Source organism: Engraulis encrasicolus, chromosome 14 (genome assembly GCF_034702125.1).
Source record: "Engraulis encrasicolus isolate BLACKSEA-1 chromosome 14, IST_EnEncr_1.0, whole genome shotgun sequence".
In the NCBI taxonomy this organism is placed as follows: domain Eukaryota; kingdom Metazoa; phylum Chordata; class Actinopteri; order Clupeiformes; family Engraulidae; genus Engraulis; species Engraulis encrasicolus.
Genome location: NC_085870.1, coordinates 15,542,157 through 15,556,398, shown reverse-complemented (window position 1 = coordinate 15,556,398; position 14,242 = coordinate 15,542,157). Strand labels below are relative to the sequence as shown.

At 42.6% G+C, this 14,242-nt stretch overlaps 1 protein-coding gene across 1 annotated transcript in view; it reads right to left on the bottom strand.

Moving 5' to 3' along the window:
- The window catches only part of scn8ab (sodium channel, voltage gated, type VIII, alpha subunit b), a 66,709-nt gene that overhangs the window by 24,827 nt on the left and 27,640 nt on the right, over positions 1–14,242 (bottom strand). The window contains exons 9-14 of the mRNA XM_063215059.1: positions 13,823–14,029; positions 12,534–12,818; positions 7,648–7,977; positions 2,239–2,371; positions 1,078–1,316; positions 47–220 (exon numbers count right to left, since the gene is read on the bottom strand). Of these exons, the coding sequence (XP_063071129.1) occupies positions 47–220; positions 1,078–1,316; positions 2,239–2,371; positions 7,648–7,977; positions 12,534–12,818; positions 13,823–14,029 (1,368 nt within the window). The remainder of the gene's footprint in view (positions 1–46; positions 221–1,077; positions 1,317–2,238; positions 2,372–7,647; positions 7,978–12,533; positions 12,819–13,822; positions 14,030–14,242) is intronic.

The following is a 14,242-nucleotide window of genomic DNA, read 5'->3' as shown; positions in this document are numbered from 1 at the left end:
ACACACACATGCACACGCACACACATGCACACACACACACACTCACCAATCTGAAGGATCTCAACACCGAGAGGCCCTCCACATCCGCCAGCCCCAGCTCCACCAGAGACAGTGTGACGATGAAGCCGTCAAAGATGTTCCAGCCCTCCTGGAAGTAGTAGTAGGGGTGCATTGCGATAATCTTGGCAAACATCTCAGTTGTGAAGATTCCAGTGAAGACCTGGTGGGAAAAACAGTAAGACAGGGACAGAGATGCACAGAGAGGGAGAGTCAGAGAGAGATAACAAGTTCATAAACTTCTACTATAGTAGATACGTACTGTATTTCTGGCTACTGGCAAAGCTCTCTATGGCGTGGCCTGGGGCTCACACCTACTATAACTTGCCTAGGCGAGGCAAGGTATGGTGATGGATCACAGATGTAATTCAATGTACTTCACAAAAAAAATAAAAGCCAAAAAATAAGGCCCACGACGGCAAACGAATTTCCCTGCCTTCTTGCTTTCTTGATTCAATGTCACACTAGTGCAGCGAGGCAAGCCTATAACAGCAATTCTGATATGATATCATAGGTTGAGGTTATGCAATCCCCGCACATTTTCGAAGTGCAGCGTCATTAGGTAGTGTTACATTAGCATTACACGAGACGGACCCTAGTGGCAGAAAACATATCTTTTTTTTTTACATCTCTGACGTGTCACCAGGCCTGATGATGATGGACTAGACTAGGGGTGGGCTATTATTTTGGCCCAAGGGCCGCATTGGGTTTAGAAAGTTGAAGAAGAAATGGTGTATGCCAACATAATTACATCATTGTCAGTTGTGCCATTCCTGCTAATTGTATCTAGATGTAGACTTTAGTAATCTAAGGTTTCCAAGACCCTTGTTTTAGGTAGCCCATTTAAGAATGAGTGACCATATGAATCTGCATTTTTTTCTTGGAAAGGCTCTGAGGGCCGCATGAAATGGACGTGCGGGCCGCATGTGGCCCCCGGGCCTGAGTTTGCCCACGTCTGGACTAGACGCACCCTTGTTGGAAGTAGCATATGTATTTTTCACGCTAATTTCTCGCACTCACCAGGTTTCCAACGGAGAGCACGTGCTCAAACTGCGGCGTCATGGGGTAGTGCTCCATGGCCATGAAGACAGTGTTGAGCACGATGCAGATGGTGATGGCCAGGTCCACAAACGGGTCCATCACGATGATGAACATTATCTCCTTCAACTGCACCCACAACGGGAAGCAGTCCCAGATCAGGAAGATGTTGGCGAACTTGTACCACCATGCCGGACACTTCCTCTGGGAGTCTGTCAGCTCTGCGTTGATAGAACACAGGAGACGTAGGAGCAGATAACAGAATTAGAACGGAATAGAAAGGATCAGAACAGAATAGAACTAGACTTGTTGTCAATCAATCAAACTAAGAAAACATAGTGAACCAAACATGTTCATTATTGCATTTGCATGTACGTACATACGTAGCTATTACACATGAGTAGAGGTCATTTTAATGTAAAGAATTTAAGTAAATTAAAAGTAAAACCTCTGACAGCCTGACACGGCACTAGAGCACATGTACAGTAACTTAATGCCAGATCAGGCAGCACTGCTGAGACTAACTACATCCCATCACAATGCAGACAGAGAGGTATCAAAGCCAGTGGTGTAGTCTACGTAGAACACGGGTATACGGAGTATACCCACTTCTAAATTTCAGGGATTTCAGTATACCCACTTAAAATGGATTGATCCATTATTTTGAATGGCACAAATATATACAGTATACCCACTTCAAAAAATGCTCCAATACAGTATACCCACCATAAAAAAGTAGACTACACCACTGATCAAAGCTACACCTTTCAGATGGTTTCAGGATGGGTATCAGAGAAGAGGCAGAGACAGACAGACAGACAGACAGACAGAGAGAGAGAGAGGGGGGGAGGGGGAGAACTGCAGAGTGATAGATACAGAGAGACAGAGACAGAGGGGTGTTCAGAGTGACAGAGTCGGCCAGAGGACAAGGAGTGCTGAAACCCTTTATGGAGTGTGATAGATTGATAGATAGATAGATAGATAGATAGATAGATAGATAGATAGATAGATAGATAGATAGATAGATAGATAGATAGATAGGGGTGAAGTTACCCTCTAGGGGTGTGTTAAAAAGGGAGAGAGAGCGAGAGAGAGAGAGAGAGAGAGAGAGAGAGAGAGAGAGAGAGAGAGGAGTGCAGGTACCGTCTACGAGGGTGTTAGTGACTACAGTCATGGCGCTGTTCGCTCTGTCTTTCTTGCTGAAGGACATATTCAGCTGGTCCACGGACACCATGAGGGAGCCCGACAGTTTCCGCTTACAGTCCACCTCCGTCGTCTATGGGAACACACACACACACACACACGCAGAAACACACACGAGCACAGACACACATGCACACACACAAGACATACGCATGCGCAAACACATGCACGCACACGCGCGCACACACACAAACACACACACACACACACACACACACACACACACACACACACACACACACACACACACACACACACACACACACACACCAGCACACGTACTACAGGTCAGGCATTGAATAGAGAGCAAAGACATGCAAATATATACAGAGAAACGATGCAAACAAATGTGTGGGATTGCACACAGCCAAAGGGCAACGGCATGCACATACAATACAAACAGTACATGCATCCACCTCAGTCTCTCAATCACACACACATACAGTATAGCACACACATACAGTACGCATCCACTCAAATACAGTAACACCTACAACAAACCCTCCTTTCTTGTGGTCAATACCACACACTGGTTGTGCTTAGTCAACAAAATTAACTTAATTTCAGTGTGAATGAAAATTAACCAATGACTTGTTCAAGTATCAGTTGGCTTGGCTGGTTGAGATGTTTAATCAGCTTGAAAACTTTTCTTAGTGGGCCTTCAAGGCTGTTCCATCAACCAGGTGTGATGGGAATAGTTGCAAAAAAGAAAAGAAAAGTTGGATTCATATACACAATTAAAATAGAATTCCATAATTGTTCTTGGCTGTATACGTGTATCTATCTGTATATCTATAAATTAAAAAGTCACCTTAAATAACAAACAGAAACAGATTCTCTCTCTCTCTCTCTCTCTCTCACACACACACACACACACACTGACACACACACACACACACACACACACACACACACACACACACACACACACACACACACACACACACACACACACACACACACACACACACACACGCACACACACACACACACGCACATGCACACACTGTATACTTGCATGACCATGCATGAGTAGCAGTGTGACAGATCAAGACTGTTAGGCCCAGCTCCCACTTGACACACCTTTCTACCAATCACAAAAGAACTGCACTTAATACACCAATCAAAATATCTGATTTGGCAAAAGACCCGCCCACCACAATGCCCCTGCCTTCACCCTTTGACCATGGCGTGTATACTGTAGGTATACCATTAGGTTTTTCAGTACGCAGGTACAGTAGGGCTACACAATACATTGGTAAGACAGTTGTTTTGAATAAAAGTCGCTTTGGATAAAACTAGGGCTGGGACTCGATTAAAAAAATAATTGAATTACCTATAGGATTTGAAAGTAATTCATTGAAATTAATTGCATTTTAATCGCATATATATATGTATCTGACTTGAGAACAGTTAAAAGTATTTTTATTTCATATGGATTTTGAGTAATGACAGTACATAAGCTTAATCAAGAAAATATTGTTCATTTTTAAAAGAAGAGAGAAATCTTCTCAATTTCAGTAGGCTGTACAGCATCAGGCATAATGATGCCCGCCACTGGTCTAATCCAGAACTATGTAACTATATTAGTGATTAAAATTAAAAAAAATAATCGCATTAATGTTTGTGTAGTTAATTAATCTAAATGAATCGTGTTAAGTCCCAGCCCTAGATAAAACGTGTACCAAAGATACAGTAACACTTTACTTGACGCTGGCGTCATACACAAGACATGACAGAGTCATAACAGTGTCGTACCACAGTCATGGACGTATCATCACACATTATGTCACTATCATAAACATTTTATGACTGTTCTCATTAAGTGACTTTCGGCTTTTCGTAAAGACGGCGCAAACAATGTGAACTTTCCATGACCCTATAACGTTTATGACATTGACAATGTTTATGACTCATCCATAACTGTGTCATGACATTGTTGACACTGTCATGACATGAGTATGATACCGACGTCAAGTACAGTAAGTGTAACCAAAGAGACATATAACATCTGATAAAATAAAGAAAAACTTCTGTATTTTTTTGTATTGGCAGGGGGCAGTCCGTGGGGGGAGGGCATGTTGGGCAAAGTGGCTCCCACTGAAATTGCAACGCAGTCTCACCCCAAGTAGTCAATTTCTGACTACCTTGGACCAGACTGCAATTTTTGACGTCTTGGGTATTCCTTCCACGTCACATTTTGACTATGTGGCCTAACCCTAAACCTATTCCTAAACCTAACCTCAATGACGTTATGCTGCCACAAGGGGACGCCTTTGAGGACATAGTCAAAATGTGACGTGGAAGGAATACCCAAGACGTCAAAAATTGCAGTCTTGGGGTGTCAAAAATTGAGTAGTCAAAAATTGACTACTTGGGGTGAGACTGTGTTAGAAATTGGCGTACAAAGAATACAGCGGCGGAAAAAAATGAGAGATCACCTTAAAATGTTCTGTTTTTACTGCTTATTGGGGTGTGTGTCAGTAAAATAAACATTGTTGTTTCATTCTTTAAACTACTGACAACATTTCCTCCGGATTTCGAATGAAAATATTGTCATTTAGAGAATTTATTTTCATAAAGTTATAAATGGTCACAATAACACAAAAGATGCAATTTTATGAGACCTGAAAAAATCCAAAGAAAACAAGATGATGTTTACTTTAAAACAACATAATAGTATTGTTTTAACTTGGAAAGAGTGAAGAAATCAATATACAATAACCCTGGATTTTATTCACAGCAGAGCTTCCATGCACCTTGGCTCTCCACCAGTCTTTCACATCATTCTTGAGCGATGTAATTCCAACCCCGGCGCCTAAATGACAATATTTTCATTCGAAATTCGAGGGAAATGTTGGTAGTTTATAGAATTAAACATCAATGTTTGCTTTACTCAAACATATACCTGTCCATAGTAAAATCAGAAAAACTGAACATTTTGAAGTGCTCTCTCATTTTTTTTCCGTGGCTGTACATACTGTACATTATATATGGCTTTTTGAAAGTTTTGAAAACAGCACGCATCAAATATTCCTGATTGACTATTACTTTTGTACTGTAGCTTCATTTAAAAAAAAAAAAAAAAAAAAGACATAAAGTGCTATATGATGCAATATGTTTTATATAGGTATATTGGTCAATGTGCAGACCTGGACAAAAGTCCACTTCTTTTAGACTCACCGGGCGACTACCATTCCTCCAAAGCTCCTTTGGTCTGACCTTCCAATAATCCGACAACTTCCTGTACATCTCTTTAAAAGTAACCTATTTAAAAGATCACTGATAAGTGTGAATAGTTTGAAGGGCATGAGGGACTATTTTATCTGCAACTTGACGTCACTTTCTTTCGTTCATTTATTCATTTAATATTATTTATGGGGGTAATTTACTTATTACTAAAGCTGTCGTCTGTAGGTTTTCCTGTTGATATACGTGAAGCATCGATTATGGGATTTTGGAATTTGTACATAAATTATCAGAGCACCCAAAATTTAAAACCGTAATTTCCCATTTAAAAAAAATAAAGAAGTATTCAACTTTCTGTCCCATCCTCCACAATGCCAGCGAAAATGTGTGATTGGGCAGCTAGTCTAGTGTTGCCACTAAGGTGACCATCTCCTTGACAGCAAGACGGAGGACATATTTTGGCTGGGTGTCTGGGGGTCTTGCCCCAGAAAAATGTGTATTTCTTAGATGCAATTTCATGCATTTTAATCAATTAGTCGTCCGGCTTGATGCTGTGCCGGACGCCTGACAAGGCATTGAAAAGACGGACGGTCCGTCCTAAAGACGGACATCTGGCCACCATAGTTGCCACCTGTCCCGTTTTTTTCTGCAAGCAAAAAGATCGATTGAGCTTGAAATGTCCAGGTTTTTTTGTCAGACAGAGGTGGCAACGCTAGCAGCTAAACAAACCAATGAACCGGGTACTGTACTGTACTGTAATGTACCACTTTTGGAATCCCATGTCATTTCAAGGTAATATGACTAAAATGAAGTGGCAGACTTCCACTTTCCATTTTCTAGAAGAGCTTGTGTTTCAATGTAGCCTAGGTTCCTGATTTAGCCTCAGGAGTTAGAGTTACCCCGAATAACAAGCTTTTCAATGGAAAATTGTCAGATTATTGAGGGGTCAGAAGAATGGCACTACAAAGAAATGACAAGTCATCCACCTACAATGCTAGTTTTATGCTAGCTAGGTGAGACCCACCTACAGCACTAGCTAAGATAGCTAGGCTAGCTAGGTGAGAGCTGGGCCTCAGCGTCATGGTCAGAAAAGTCAAGAAGATTTAACCTGGACTGGAAGTATGTATACAGTAAGTGTAAGGATAGCATACAGACTGACTGGTGTTTGAGATTCAGTTTCAAATTTTGGTCAGAGATATTTGAGCATGAATTGCCCTTGAACACAGGGCAGTCTTTGACAGAATATGAGAAAGGTGTGAGCACAAGTGAGGATGAAGGGGAAAGAGGGGTAGATGTTTCTGAAGGACATTTTGTGTGTGTGTGTGTGTGTGTGTGTGTGTGTGTGTGTGTGTGTGTGTGTGTGTGTGTGTGTGTGTGTGTTTGTGTGTGTGTGTTTGTGTGTGTGTGTGTGTGTGTGTGTGTGTGTGTGTGTGTGTGTGTGTGTGTGTGTGTGTGTGTGTGTGTGTGTTTGTGCTCTGGTTTTTGTGCAGGTTGAGGACCTGCCAGAGTATGAGGTACGAGGTATAAGGTATGAGGTACACTGTACAAGCTACATGTACATGTACTTTCCATCATCATCATTATCATCATCATCTTCAACATCATGTGTGTTCATGTTTTTGTATGTGTGTATGTAGCCTATGTGTGTGTGTATGAGTGTGTGTGTCTGTGTGTGAACATTGTTTTAGTTGAGAGGGTGAGGACAGGGAATATTTGTTTAATTTTAGCTGTTGTGTAGAGTTACGGTACATATATATCATTCCAGATATCATTCCATTTCTATCAGGGAAGCAACTAGATAGGCTTGTGTGGATGGGCAGAGAGGATCATGCAATACATCAAAGAAAAGTACAAATAATGTCTGAAATAAATTCAAATCTTACTGATGGCTTAGGATGGGATGATAATAAAAGCTAGGGAAGCGAGTGAAATAAAATAAAAAAAGAGAGAAGGAAATAACAAAAAAAAACCAAACAAAAGAAAAACAGAGACATTTTAAGAAAAAAAAATAAAACGATGTGAGTAATAAAACAAAATACTATGGTAAAAAAAAAAACTAAAATCAGGGATCATCTGCCACCCCCATGCCTAGAGTCTAGTAGCCTGTCCCAGTCAGGACGTCCTTACACTGTCGTCAGAAGCTGCTCTATATATTTTCACCTCTGGCAAGAGCCGCCCGGGACCCCGCACAGGCCCGATCAGGGACACCACGCCGTTGCAGTCCACGGTGCTGTTGCGCTTGCCGCCGCCACCGCCGGTGGACGCCAGAGGGTTGAGGCAGGAGGAGCCCTGGCTGTAGCCACTGCAGCTGTTGCGGTGGTAGGGGATGAAGAGGGAGCCGCGGCGCTCCTCGCTCTCCTCCACCGTGCTGTGCTCGTCGTCTGCGTCCGAGCCCGCGTCCTTCCCGCCGCCGCGGCCCTTAAAGCTGAAGATGCTGCTGCGGCTGTTGACACGTGACATGAAGGGCGAGCCGGGGATGCTGAGCAGAGACTGGAGAGAGGAATGGAGGGATAGATGGAGAGGAGAGAGAGGAGGGATTCAGAGAGAGAGAGAGAGAGAGAGAGAGGCGGGGAGAATGGATGGAAAGAGAGACAGCGAGATACACGGAGAGAGACAAAGACAAAAAGGAAGAGAGCAATGGGACAGGGGGAGAAAAGGAGAAAGGGAGGACACATATTAGAGGAGACAGAAAGAGAGAGGGGGGAGGGAGCGAGAGAGAGAGAGAAGGGGAAAGGAGAGAAAAAGAAATGGGGAGTGAGGGAGAAAGAAGAGGACAAATGTTAGAGGAGACAGAAGAGAAAGGCCTGTGTAGACGAGTGGGAGTTGCGGAGCAGAGACTGTGGAGGTGCTGAGGAAGAGAGAGCGAGAGAGAGAGAGAGAGAGAGAGAAAGAGAGAGAAAGAGAGAGAGCGAGACAGAGAGAGAGAGCACGCGCGAGAGAGAGATGTGGTCTGTATAACACTATGTAGTAAGTCTTATGGGTACCCTGGACAGATTTTGAGGAAATGCGGAGATGGAGGACATTACCACAGCGTGACTAGTAAGCTAACATACCAAGAGACGTCTGGGATGGACTATAGACACTGAGAAGACAGGAGGAGAAGACAGACGAAGTTGGGAGAGACAGAAAGTACAGTAGCAGGAAGGATGAGGATTAGACGAAGAATACTCATGACTCAGCAGACGAGGGTAAGAAGAAACCGCCACGAGATGAGATGGTGGAACGGGACGGGTACAGGAGGAACAGCCAATCAAATGGGGAATATTTATTATTAGAGGAAAAGCCAATGAGTTGGTGTACTGGTATTAGAGATCAGCCATTATAGTATATAAAGAGCTCTTCTCCATTCAAGAGCTACACTATATACCATATTTATATATCATATACCATTTTCAAAAATAGAAAAAATGCAGTGATTTTATTGTGCTATTTTGTTCAATCATAGAAGACACAGTGATACAGTGAATACGTACGGAAAACATAGAGGAAAACATAGAGGAAAGAGAGCACACACACGGGATGAGAAAGATAGGAACAGCAAACAGTAAGTATTGCAGGACCAATAACAGATGCATTGATAGTCAGCATTAGAGGCAGGGGAGAGGGACATTGGGCCTGGCCAGGTAAAAGATGAATGCGCATCTGGGAAACTCCCATTGTCATTGTGACACAGCTTACATAACTGCATTTTACGCCTTACCGGTGCAGGGCAGCGGCCCAAAACGTCACCCCAAGGGAATACATAGGGATGGTACCTACCGTTAATTACGGTACTCTGGTGACCAACCTGGTGGGTCGGGAATCAAGCCTTGACACCCCAAATGCTTACCCATGGCTGCCCAGTGTTGAATTCCAGGTAAAAGACACCTGAATACATGGTATTACGGTATGATAATACAAGGACACTATGTTGGATTTTTGTTACCGTTAAATGTTGGATTGCCTGCCAAGGGCAGTTTAAAAAGACTCATGATAAGGAATAAGAAAATAATAAGGCAGTACAATAAGGCCCGGGATAGGCTTGCTATTGGATACCTGTGCGCAGAGCTCTAAATTAACTTTTTTCATCACCAGCCAAAATGGCTAGTAGTTGTTAATTCTACTAGCCAAACACACACATACTAATGGGTGAAAGTGGCTGGTAAGTTGGTCTTTTTCATCAGCCTAACTGAAATTTCACCAGCATTTGGCCAGTTTGCTGGTGTTAATTTAGAGTCCTGCGTGTGCGTATGCAGTTTTCGTAACACTGTCACACGTCTTCTATGTCCATTTAGCACGTGGCAGCACACCTGACACAAGGTACGGTATGCAGGAGTGTGTGTGCACCATGCAATAGCCTACTGATGCAACCGTGAGGGGTGATCACACAAATTTCTATGTTGAGGTCACGGTAGAGTCAAAAAATGGTGGAAAATATTAATGAGAGCAACATTAGCTATCTGCCCCATAGATCAGTGGTTCTTAACCTTTTTGTCTTAAATCATTCCTTAACCCCGTGTTTCTCAAAGTGGGGCGAGTGACATCTGATTTTGGGTTTTTTTCCCCCAAGGAAATGATTTCCTGTCTCGCCAATAAGCCAATACATTTTAAGCATCATATACATAATTATAAACATTATGTTATTGCTTCTCATATAGGAAATGAACCTTTCCTTTGTTTCTGCACAGCGCAGAGATTTTAAAATCAGTCTGCGCAAGTACTGCTGTTCCAGAGCCTCCGAAGGGGGGAATGATGGGAAAAGTTTGAGAACCACTGCCTTAACCTGTGTCCGAGGTAAACCCACCTCTGAAACCTAAAATTCTACCTGTAAACATGCACTGAAGGAATTGATGTAAATTACTAATAAAAATGCCTCTTGTTCGACACATTTACACTTTACATGGTGACCAAAAATGTATTCATTTGATTTTAATTTAGCCTGATTATCATATTTTTGTCCTGAAACCTCAATGTAGTAGACAAAATTCCATGGACCGCCTGCAATTGCCATGCATGCATGTGGCCATTTATCACAGATTTTGCTTTACTTCATGATGTTTGAACAGGTGGACAGAGTTTGGAACAAATCTGTGCTAATACTCTATAACAGACACATGGACTGATCATCCTTTTAAAGGCCAACTGCCAACTTTCATGAGTTCAACTTTCTCAGTTCCAAAACGCTGTTAACACGTATATGGATATTTTTGAAAACACATTGGCTTTGGCTTCTGGCTTTGACTTCTCAACACCTCAAAATGGCAGGGGCATCAGAAGCATTGCTCTGGCATTGTTTTCAGGCCGACCAGAACAGTGCTGGTGCCCATTTCCGCACCACTTGGAATTAAAGTGCTTACCTGTGAATCTCCCATGCTCATACCGGGCTCAGAACCTTTCCGTATGTGACCATTTTTTACCTGGATGGACTTGCTGACGTCTAAGTTGCCGTCACGGTTCGCAGAAAAGAAGCAAGTATTTTTCAGTTCGCATCGTGCACCAACTTTCCGGTTCCCCAATGCTCAGCATTGCGGCTTGAACACGCCAGCCAGTTAAAGATTAGGTGCTGGAACGGGCACTGGTACAATTCTCTGTCGGCCTGAAAGTGCCTTCTGAGTTGCCAGCCAGTTCGATGTTAGGTGAGGCAAAGGGCACCGGCACGGTTCTCTGTCAGACTGAACGCACTGTCAGAGTACTTTTAGAGGTCCCCCCCTACATTGGCAAGTTAAGAACCTCCAAAGGTTTTTATTTTATTTTAATTATATATATATTTTTCTACTTTATTTGGGGAGACGCCCGGGACGCCGGTGTAGTAACCCAGTGCCCCACCATTAGGCCATGGCAGGGCCACCTCCAAAGGTTTTTGAGGGATGTTTTATTTTCACAGAGTAGTACTAGTTTTAGCAGTCACTTCTGCATATGTGAAAATCTGCAATGATACATACGCACCAACATTTTTGTATGCACAATATCATTGTATCTATGCATAAACAGGTTTTCACACACACAGGTTTTCACGCTCTTGGTGCATTCTATTTCATTCCACATTCAGTGTACATGCACTTTTAAAAACTTAAGTAGTCTTAGTAAATCCGAAGATTGCGTGAGAAGTTACATACATAACTTTTCTCTGTGTAAGCAAGCTTTGTGCATCGTGATGGAGTTTTTGTGTCCTAGTCAGTTGTTGTAGCATGAGTTGTAGTGATGACTCAAAGTAGTGTAGTGTAGTGATTCAAAATGAAGGTTTTGCGTCCCAGCCAGTTGCAGCAGTCTTAGTACTTTTGTTATTAGGGGTGTCACGATCACTGATAAATCCGATACACTGTAAAACCCATGAACAAAATGTTGACAATAATAATTACCGTGGGAATTTCAATTAAATGTACAATCCGTGACTACACTTCATCACTCAGAATGACAAGCATATCACATACAGTGCCTTTAAACATGGGATTTTGATAAGGCTTTGTCTTAATTTTTAAATATAGGCTGATGAACACTGTTATGTACAGCTTTTTAAACAGCTTTAGTTTATGTAGGACTACCAGTACTTGTTAAGCACATACAACACACCCTTTTAATAAAAAATACTGCAATAGTGCCAAAAACTGTGATAATTTTGATAAATAATACCTGTGAGGTAAAAAATTCATGTCAATTTTCGTGACACCCCTAACTGGTAATTGAATTAGCTACGTAGTATGGCATTAGCTGAGCATTAACTAGTATAACATCATAGAAATAATACAAGTTCTATGGGATAATATTAGCTGAGTTACCTGGTTCATTATGGAGGTTTGCGCAGCACGTTGTATCTTTACCATATTGGCCCGACTATAAGACAATCCGCCCATGTGGCGTTGTTGTGAAGGATGATGACCAAATCATTCAGACAAAATATTTAGTCTTGTCGACAAATACAAGATGACCTCCCTTTTTAAAGCCCTACAAAGACGACCTCCATTTTCAGAGCGCTACAAAAAAAACATATTTAATATAAAAACGTATTTCTTATATTCAGGCCAATGTGGTACTGTAGCAATCTTAGCAAGAGCAGCTTTAGCTGTTACCTGGTTCACAATGGAGGTTTTGCGTCCTAGCCGGTTGTTGTCCGGGAAGCGGAAGCGGCCACGCTTGCTGCCATCGTCGGACTCGGACTTGACCACCTTTTCGCTGTCGCCCTTTTCCTTCTCCTGCTCTTTCTGCCGCCATTTCTTCTTGTGGTTGCGCCTCTCCTTAGCGCTCTTGGAGCTAAGCTTGGAGGCCTCAGAGGACGATCGCGACAGGCGCTCCCCACCCCCATCCAACACCGCGTCCTCCGACACTGTGCCTGCTGACGTCGCCATGTTAGCAGCCTTGGAGGGAAAAAGGAAAACAAGAAACAACAAAAACAAACGGTCAGTTACAATTCCCCCCCCTGTTTATTGGTTAATCTACATGACCCACCAGTCTTCACCTATGTTTATCAGTTGAACAACTTCAGCATTTTTTTTTTCATTTTAAGGGTGCACTGTGTAATATGTTTAATTATTTATTTCCAGAATTCATGCTGCCCATTCACAAATGTTACCTTTTTTATATATTTTTATGGGCTTTTATGCCTTTATTTGATAGGTCAGTCTGAGATTGGGACTGAGACTGGGTGGGATTGGGAAATGACCCCGGCTGGACTCGAACCGGGGTCCCCGTGGGCATGCAAGCCCAAATGTGGGGGGCTTAGCGCGCTGCGCCACAGCGCCCCCCCATAAATATTACCTATTTCAAATATTACCTATTACAAATTTCATCAAATTCCAAGTATTGATTATGACTGATACATGAAAAGGGGGATCTTCTTCATTGTCTGCCATTTTGAATTTCCCCAAAATAGATATTTTTAGTTGCAAAACGTACTGTACTTTGGTCATTCTAGAAAATATTAGTTTGTTATTTACAAAGCGGATTCCAAAAAAGTTGGGACACTTGGTATTTGATCCCAAGATCAGTTCCCTAACCATTTGGCCCAAGTTGCCAAATATACTGTCGTCCACCTGCCATTGACGGGTGAATTTGGCCTTTGTCAGGTGAAATATGTCAACCGACCTTGACGGGTTAATTTTTTCTACAGGAGCCCTAGTTAATGCTGAATTATACGCAGCATCCAACATCAAAGGTTTAAGCAAATTTGTAATGAAAAGAGTTATTGGCATCACAATAACTGAATTTATGGCCTCTGAAACCACAGTATTGATCAGAAAAAGATCTTACTTGGCATTACAATGTTTGGAACGGTTGAATATGAACTGATAAAAATGGTAACTGGTAAAAATTGCGAGTGCCTGGTAGGTGCGTGTGTGTGTATGTGTGCGTGCGTGTCTACCTGTGCGTCCTCCTGCTGTTTCTTCAGCTGCTCCAGCATGGCCTTGAACTCGGCCTCCTTCTGCTCCGCCTCCTCGATGGTGGCCTGGTTCTGTTCCTCATAGGCCATGGCCACCACAGCCAGGATCAAGTTCACCAGGTAGAACGAGCCCACGAAGATCACCAGCACGAAGAAGATCATGTAGGTTTTACCTGCCGCACGAAGAGTCTAATATAACATACACGAACACACGACATACACACATACAAACACATGCACATTAGCGAAGGGGTGCAGCAGCGAGAAGAAGAGGATCAGGTGTAGGTCTTACCAGCAGCTCTCAACAGCTGGGAGAGTCAGAGTCAGACAGGCAGGTGGGAAGAGAGAGACAGGGTCAGAGAGGGTCATTGCACTTCAAAGGTGTTTCATACAGTATTGTGG